The 8,994-nt window shown below is 35.5% G+C and overlaps 1 protein-coding gene across 1 annotated transcript; it reads right to left on the minus strand.

Moving 5' to 3' along the window:
• Window positions 1-3,493: 3,493 nt before the first annotated feature.
• Window positions 3,494-5,780, minus strand: LOC113325996 (esterase AGAP003155-like). Its single transcript, XM_026573814.1, has 5 exons — window positions 5,412-5,780; window positions 5,192-5,332; window positions 4,968-5,100; window positions 4,086-4,187; window positions 3,494-4,000 (listed from the first exon to the last, which is right to left on the minus strand). The coding sequence occupies exons 1-5, from the start codon at window positions 5,769-5,771 to the stop codon at window positions 3,948-3,950; spliced, it is 789 nt and encodes a 262-aa protein (XP_026429599.1). The 5' UTR covers window positions 5,772-5,780; the 3' UTR covers window positions 3,494-3,947.
• Window positions 5,781-8,994: the final 3,214 nt, after the last annotated feature.

Consider the following 8,994-nt stretch of genomic DNA (forward strand, 5'->3'; position numbering starts at 1 on the left):
GATACAGACTTAGTCGCGCACGTACCGAAACCATAACTGAACTGAATTGCACAGAAACAAGCTGCACCGGGTCGGTTGGAGTTGGACCGGACCGAGTCGGTTGGTGTTAGACCGGACTGGGTCGGTTGGATTTGGAGCGGACCGGGTCGGACCGGACCGGGTTGAGCTGGACCAGTCAGAAGTTTTTCTTTCGCAGAAGAAGACGAACATAACGTTTTTGTTTTTGTTTTGGAACATGCGTTTCCCTTTTCATTGCGAACAGAACATTCCCTTTTTCATATTGAGGTCTCCCACCAACATAAATACACAACAACAAATATAATATATTATAAAATCTAACCAAATAAATTGATCATGGGATTTTCATATATTAGATTTAGCTTAGATTTAACCAAAATCAAAAACAAGGAAAGATACAGATATTTAAAGGAGAAAATGGATCGAACTTATCTGATTTGATTCCATTGATTTGAGCATTAGCTTAACAATTTAAATCATCCATGTATGAGAAAAAAATCAAGCGATCCCATCTAACTCTACGAGCTTTGTGCTGATAATGTTTTGTAGTGGAAAACATAGAGGAAGTAAAGAGAAAAAAAGATGTTTCTATTGATCAGCAGGTTACATGGAACAGTATCATACATATACATGTAGGAAGTAAATCCTAGATACTATATTGGGCCGCACATCTATGGGCTACAAGCCCTACAACATATCTTGAATTACTATTTCTTTTGGTTCTTCTAGCTTCGGGTAACCATGAGTTTGTTTTGAATATTGTCAGTGGAAACTTAAAAAGCTGTTATAGGCCTTGAATTTTGTTGACACTAATAGACTGAAAAATATCGCGCCGCACACACATTGATTAGACTACCCAGTGTGCCAGAAAAATTAGGGTGATGTAAAAATTCCACTGCATCTCAGCATATACTCTATTAAAATTTAGTCCGAATTTTTCTTGGCTTAGTGCCATTCTTCTCGAATTTTTCTTGGCTTAGATGTATTTCAGACATAAAACACAACTAATAATCAAAATAAGGTACCAGAACTACAAAGTAGATTCCTCTTCACCATTATCAGGTGAGGGTGGTCCAATTCCTCTGAAGTGTGGCATACGAGCCTCTTTCCTAACAATATTTCTTAGCTCTTGTGGAAATCATCTGGTTCCATCTCATGGTCATCATCATCAGGGGCAATCCTTTCTTCCTCATTCTTAACTTCATGTCTCTTGTTCAAAATTTGGGTTTTTTTCTTTACATAACTTTGGTAGAGGTTGGAGTGTTAACACATAGAGATACAATTTTTTAGATTTCTAGGTTTTGAATTTCTTTCTCTATGAAGTTTCTGAAGTTCAATGTAAACGGCAATTTTCTTTAATTTCTTCTTCGGTTTTTTGTTTATTTCGTTTTTTGTGTTTCAACTTTCAAACAAGTTGAGTAATTGGGCTTCTTGCGGGTCGTAAACCCCGATGAGAATAAGGAGATGGCCCATGGGTATACTTCCACTGTGTTTATTTGGATCTGACTCGCGATCTAAACTTGAGTCAAGCCCTAACTCGCCACGAGTCAGATGTTAAACCGTTTGCTTTTTATTTTGAGCCAAATATGAAAATACTCCTGACTTATGGACCAAGCCACTGACTGACATTTTTTGAGTCACTTGAGTCAGATTTGACTCAAAAAATAAATATATTAAGTCAGATACATATGAGTCAGGTGATTTTAGTCAGATCTAGACGGGAATGAACAATTAACGAGTGCAATGAATTTGTCTGGGCATTTGACTTGGTTCGAATCAGATGTCAGTTCGTTTGGTTTTTCATTTTTCTGATGCTTGATAGGAGGTTTGATTCGAACGCATATATCTAACAATGAGGTATCCGAGTCGAGTATAATATTGAACGTGACTGGTTGGGCGTATATTCGTTTAGTTTTAAGGGGAAAAAAACAAACAAAGTATAACAATGCTATTCGGTAATTTTAGTGTTTGATGTAAATAAGTGAAGTTCAGATGAGTTAGTTGAGTCACAGAAAAATAAACAACCTGGAGTATTTAGACTGTTATTGTGCACTCTTGAGAAGCTAAAATATGTATATGGAATTGAGAGAGCAGTTACTGAACCTCCAACTCTTACTCAAGAAGAAGAAGATGTAACCCTACTTTTTGGAAACAATAGTGAACAATTTAACAATAAAAAGTGCTATGAGACTCTTTGCAACCCTAATGGAATTGGAGCTGAAGAGTGAACTCAGTTCATATGGAAGAATGACATCCCATCGATCCAACATTTCGAATCTCATTTGGTTTGTAGTTCATAACTTTTTATCAACTCTTCTAAATCTTCAACATAAGATAATTACAGATGCAGACGCAAGATGCCAGCTATGCAGTATTAATGATGAAGTTGCGAATCGTTTATTCTTTCATTATGCTTATGCAAGGGAAATATGGTTTTACTTCTTACGGCTATGCAGTAAATGCAGTTAGATAAAAGACTCAACCAAAAAAGAAAATTCAGATGATGCAAATTCAAGGCAACTTATGGGTAGGTTGACCCTTAAAGAACCTGACCGTTTGTAAGTTACGGTTACAAAGTTACCACCGTGAAATGTTACTTCCCAACCGTGTTTGGACTCTATCCAGCCGTTTGTTCTTCTGGAACAATGATTACGGCTAGAACATTCTAATGACCCAAACATTTTTGCTTCTATGGTTGGGTTTACAGCGGTGATAGAGACACGTGTGACTCTGATTGTTGATACGGCCAGGAGTTCATCTTAACAAGCCGTAACTATAGATTACGTACAAAAGTTCTTAAATTTTAAACTGTAAAGTTAAATAACGGTTTGGAATAGAGCTTTTTCGGGCCGTTCTTAGGTATTATGGTTGGGACGACAACTTCTTCCTAGCTATAACCGGTAAAAAGACCTAGATTTTTTTCCCAAATTCTAACGGATTTGAATCAATAAAAATTGCTCATGGGGGTTGATTACAAGTTTCTCCCGACTATTTTCAGAATAAGTTTCATCATTTCCTTCAAATTTTTTCCAAAAAATTCATGGAAAATTATCCTTCTCGCTTTCAAATCAAGGGAAAAGAAAACTAGTTTTGATTTTTGAGAGATTAAAGCCTCGATTTAATCTTAATCCATTCACTAATACTGATTAGTGAACTTAATCATCTTAATTAGCAATAATGAAATTGAGGGTGGATCAGGTATTATATAAAATATCAGGATAAGGGGTTCTATGATTGCTATTTCATGACCCTAAAAAGCCCCGAAAAACCAATAATAGAGTTCTAAACTCAAAGAAATTAGTTCTAATATCATTCAAGGAAGATCAGATAATATGTTTTGGTTGTTAATTATGATTGGAGTAATTAATTTTGGCTATTTTATAATTTGTTGAGTTTTGTATGAATACCAAAACACTTATCATGGCAATGATGAAAAGTTCCTCAAATTTGAGGTTGAAGTTGAACCAAGAAAAGATTGAAGATAAGAACATGTGTGGTGATATTTTTATTTATTTTTGCTTGGTAATAAATATGTTATTTTTTAATTATCCTGAAATCCAAATCCTTCCTCATCAATGCTTAAAGCTGGGTCGCCAAATTTTTTGGGCCTGTGTAGACCAACTGGCCGTTGAAACTCAAATGGGTGGATAATACTAATAGTACTGCGAATATGAAAATGGAAATTAGAGCTCCAAATGCAAGTGACATTCTCCATCTCAGAGGAGCTGAAAAGGCTTTCAAATGGCTTTAATCTGTTGTGCTTTTCAAGATATTGATGAAGCCCTTCAAACCCAAAGCTACTTGTTCTAAGACTATGAACTTGCAATGATTCAAATTAAACCATTTACTAACCAGATCCGTCCACTACATGTAAACTGCTTCTTCTTCCCCTATTTCTTGCTCATGGACAGAAGATGTGTATCGTTTGTCTACTGATGAATCTTCTCAAGGAACTCAAGCATCATCTTCAGACCCTTCTCACCTGATAATAACAAAAAATTCAGTAATAATGGAAAATAATTATTAAGAAAACAAATAAAAATAAATTTGCGCAAATAAGATGTTACCAAGACTTGGTATTATATGGCCATCAGGGTGATGTATGACAACAGGATCCACAAACAATTCCAACAATTTCTCCCCATACCGCCTCATAAAGTCCTTCTCGCCTGATAATTAACAGAAGAGAGTGAGAAATCTTCTGAACTTTTGTTACTTAAAGTCAATAATCTGCAACAATTGATACAACAACGGAAGTAAAACCTGCCAACTTCAAAGTTTAAACAATGACTTAGATGCTATCAATTTGGACGTCCTAGCTAGGGAGGAGACTACAAAAATCTCCGTAAGTTCCACAAAAAAAAGAAGATGATTTTTGAAGGGTCACTAAGTTCAAAAGCGGATTCTTAAGTCGTAGGGCCTTGTAGCAGCTCAACCACATGTCGCGCACTTGGAACAGCATCTTCCAATGGTTCGATTTTTTTACCGGGCATTCCAGTGTTAGCTTATGATATCTAATCGGTTAATAGTTTTTCTCACTCTTTTTCAATTTGGATATGGCTTGGCAAGTTGAGGTGCCTAATCCAAGTCTCTTAAAAAGAAAAAAGATGTGTAAGGATCATCGAGTCCTATGTTGTGTTAGGCTCTAGGAGAGGCGCCAAGCCCATCTAGTGCCTAGGCGGCCATGGAAAATTCTTAAAAACAAAATTTTTTGCATATCTAGGCGCCCATTGGGTGACTCGTGCGCCTTTCACAACATAGATCGAGTCAGGTAAAATGTGTCAATGTTGTCATACTGAACAATCACATTAGACGTAAACCAAATTAAACAATCACATTACCAAAATGTGCCAATGTTGTCACACTGAGCAGTCAAATTAGACTATACCGAATTGAACAATCACATTAAACTCCTTAATGAAATCAATTAAAGAGTCCAAGAAAAATACCTAAGAAATGAAGAGATGGACACTGAACTGGAGAAGGACCATAAGCTTTGTCAGCTATAGCCGGTGATTGGAACATTGCCCCTCCTATTATTATCACAAACTTTATCTTCGGAACCTTCGCCAATGCTAATCCCTGTTCTCAATAAGTATAATCAAAACAATTTAGTCACGCCAATTTTACAAAATTAATCAACAATCAATCAAAAATTCAAAATTAATAATACCTTAGATTGCAAACCTGGCAAACCTGCAGATAAAATTCCACCTTGAGAGAAACCAAGTAAGCCATCAAAAGGACCTTGCTTCATCATTATTTCTTCAACATATTCAAGACATTCATCAAAATTCCTATACTCTGTTGTTTCCTAAAATTCCAAAACAGACAATTAGAAATAGATAAAACCCAGATTAAGAATCAAGAAAATATCAGACCCTTTAACTTACTTTTTCAAATTGATACCATTCGTAGTAAGGAGGGTCAAAAAACCCTTCAACATCAGATTTTCCTGTACATGGAAAAGGAGCATCAACAAAAACAAGATCCAGTTTCTTAACTACTGATTCTGGCCATTTAGTGAGTACTTGTTTCTTTAAGATTTCACCACTTGTTCTAAACCCATGTAGACACAAAACTCTTGGTGGTTTTCTTTCCTTTTCTTCTTTTTCGATTCCCTTGTGATTTTCCATCTTCTTTTTGTTTGACTTATCAATTTCTTTACTGAAATTGGAAGTAATGGTGAGCTGATTTCTGGGTGGGAGTGGGAGGATATCAATATGAGGGGTTGGAAATATCATTCTCATCATAATGTTTGACGAGGAATGACCAGTGATAGATCCAGGGATCAGGAGGCATGGCAAGATTGTTAATAGGAGGTGCCAAATTGTTTGGGGGTGTACCAACCCCTTGCCAATACTACTGTATATTTTGGCCTACATACATTATGGTACACCCTCAAGCAATATGACACCCCCTAATAGCAGCCTTGGAGGCATGGGGAACCTTTTTTTTAAGAAGACACGCCATGTATTAACAAAAGAAAGAGTTACATATTACATTCAGGTTCACCTTTCTAATTAGAGAGTTCGGAAAATTTGGAAGGGGGAAACAAAGACCCTTAAGACTACTGATTCTAGCCCGACGTGCAAGCCGGTCTGCTAGAGGATTATTCAACAGTTTTATATACACAACCTTAAAGGACACATTACTAGAAAGTAAATCCCGACAATGCTCTAAAAGATCCACACTTCTCCAATCCACGCTAGAGTTACGGCCATTCACAAATTCCACTTGTTGGAGACTGAGCTATATTAATCCTAATAGTTCTAATCCTAGAAACTTCATCAGGCGAGAATAATTGATTCAAAAGATTAATATTCCAACGGTTATTAGAATAATCGAAGAGTTCAGAGACAATAAAGTAACTACTGCGGCTAGGATGTAATGGAACAGGAGGGTTATTATTCCCTGGAATCCAGACTGCATTCCAAATTGGAGTGTGAGCCCCATTGTTTATTTTAACAACTGAGTTAGCCTTAATGAATTGCAGCCCATTAACAATACCTTTCCAGATCCATGAGGAAGAATCGGCAGCCTTGTCAATTTCCAACAAATTCTGATTTGGAAAGTACTCGTCTTTAAGAAAAGAAAAAGCAAATTATTTTGATTCTTTAAAAGTCTCCATCCAAGTTTACAAATGAAAACCCTATTGGTAGCAAAAAAAATTTTAATACCCAAGCCACTATTTAAGTTTGACTTTCCTATATCACCTTAGGATCTAAAATAAGCTGCATATTTAGGATTCTTCTTAGACCACCAGAAAGTTCTCTGTATAGTGTCTACTTTACTAGTAACAGTTTTTCGGAAGAGGAAAACAAGCCATGTGATAAGTAGAAAGGTTAGACAAAACATGTTTAGTTACCACAGTTCTACCTGCAATATTCAAGTTGGATTTCTTTGAAGATTTCATCCTAGCATAAAAGTTATCAATGAGGAAAGAAAAAGATTTAGTCTTATCTTTACCAATAAACAAAGGAGTACCTAGATATTTTTCAGAGCTACTAATAAACTTCATATTAATGGTTTTAGATAAGATCTTAATGTGTCTATGATGCATTTTTCCAGTAGTCATAAAACCAGATCTATCGAAGTTAATTGCCTGACCTGATGCCTTCGCAAAAACATTTATAACCTTAAGGATGTTCTTAGCATATGTGACAGAAGCTTTGCAAAACAGCATGCAGTCATCTGCAAAAAAACAGATGAGAAATAGAGGGGCTATTTTTTTTGAATTTGAAACCCTGAATCAGTTTCTCATCCTCATCTTTAATGAGCAACTGAGATAAGACCTCCATACAAAGAATAAAGATATAAGGCGAAAGACAGTGCCCTTGTCGAATGCCCCGAGAAGGAAGAAAAGTCTCACCAGGAGAGCCATTGACCAAGACTGAGTATGAAACTGTGCTAACACACTGATAGATCAACCTACACCAATCTTCACAGAAGCCCAATTTCTTAAAGAAAGCAATTATAAAAGACCATTCCAATCTATCAAATGCTTTAGAAAGATCAAGTTTTATCGCTATATGACTATTTTTTGAATTTTTCTTTTTTGCTTTAAAGGAATGAAGAATTTCATGAGTTATCACAATATTGTCATGAATTTGACGATTTGCAATAAATGCAGATTGAAAAGGAGATATCAGAGAATCTAACAAAGGCTTCATCCTATTAGTTAGAATTTTTGAAACGATTTTGTAAACACAATTGGACAGATTGATAGGTCTGAAATCATGATGGGTGGCAGCATTCTTAATTTTAGGAATTAAAGTTATATAAGCAAAATTAATTTGTTTAAGAAGGTACTTATTCATGAAAAAACTTTGCACATGCAAAACCACTTCAGTATGAACAGTGTCCCCATTGTCCTTGAAGAATCCATGGCGGGAAACCATCCGGCCCTGGAGAACTCCAAGGAGCCATCATATTTACCGTATCCAAGATTTCTTGGCAGGAGGGGATAGAAATTAAGGAGGTATTCATGTCTTCAGTAATGATAGGAGAGATAAATCTTAGAGAATATTCAATGTCCCTCTCACAAGGGTTCGAGGAAGTATAAATTTTCTTAAAATGCCTAACAAACAAATCAACAACTTGTTCTCTGTTTTCCAACCAATTACCCTGATCATCTCTTATAGTATGGATAGTGTTATGCATATTCCTAAGCCTAAAATTGTTATGAAAGAAACTCGTGTTCCTATCATAATGAGTGAAGTAGTTTATTCTTAATTTTTGTTTGTAGAAACAATGTTCTATTTCATACCAATAATCTAGCTGCTTAGAGTAGTTTAAAATATAACCACCGATTTGAGGAGTGTAAGGCAAAGCTTGAAGCTTTTCTAATTCAGTATTTAATCTTCCTATTGTTGTTTTAATGTGACCAAAAGAATTAACATTCCAATTTCCTAATACATCCTTAACATGACTGAGTTTATTGACAACAACATAAGAAGGAGAACCATTCACACATCGAGATCAAGAATTATTCAGAACATCTTTAAATTCAGGATTAATTTGCCAACAATTAAAAAACTTATAAGGAATGTTTACATTCTTCTCGAAATGAAAACACTTCACCATTATAGGACTGTGATCAGAGTAAATTCTACCTAGATTTGTGATTCTTGTCTGGGGTAAAACTGAGACCCACTTATCATTCATAAAAGACCTATCCAACTTCTCGAAAATCAATTCAACAGGATTTTTGAACCTTCGATTATACTAAGTAAAAGGATTTCCATATGCAAAAACTTCATTCATATTCATTTTAATTAAATATTCTCTAACAAAATTAGGAGGGAAAGAGCTATCAGCATTCCCTCCTTGTTTCTCAGATCTATGCAAGATGAAATTAAAATCCCCAACAAGTAACCAAGGATTATTGTTATTGACTAACATGTTATTTAAGAAATTCCACTGATTTCTCTTTCCACTCAGAGTTAAAGATCCATAGATAAAGGTAATGCCATA

The sequence above is a fragment of the Papaver somniferum genome, unplaced genomic scaffold (assembly GCF_003573695.1).
Source record: "Papaver somniferum cultivar HN1 unplaced genomic scaffold, ASM357369v1 unplaced-scaffold_10, whole genome shotgun sequence".
Lineage (NCBI taxonomy): Eukaryota > Viridiplantae > Streptophyta > Magnoliopsida > Ranunculales > Papaveraceae > Papaver > Papaver somniferum.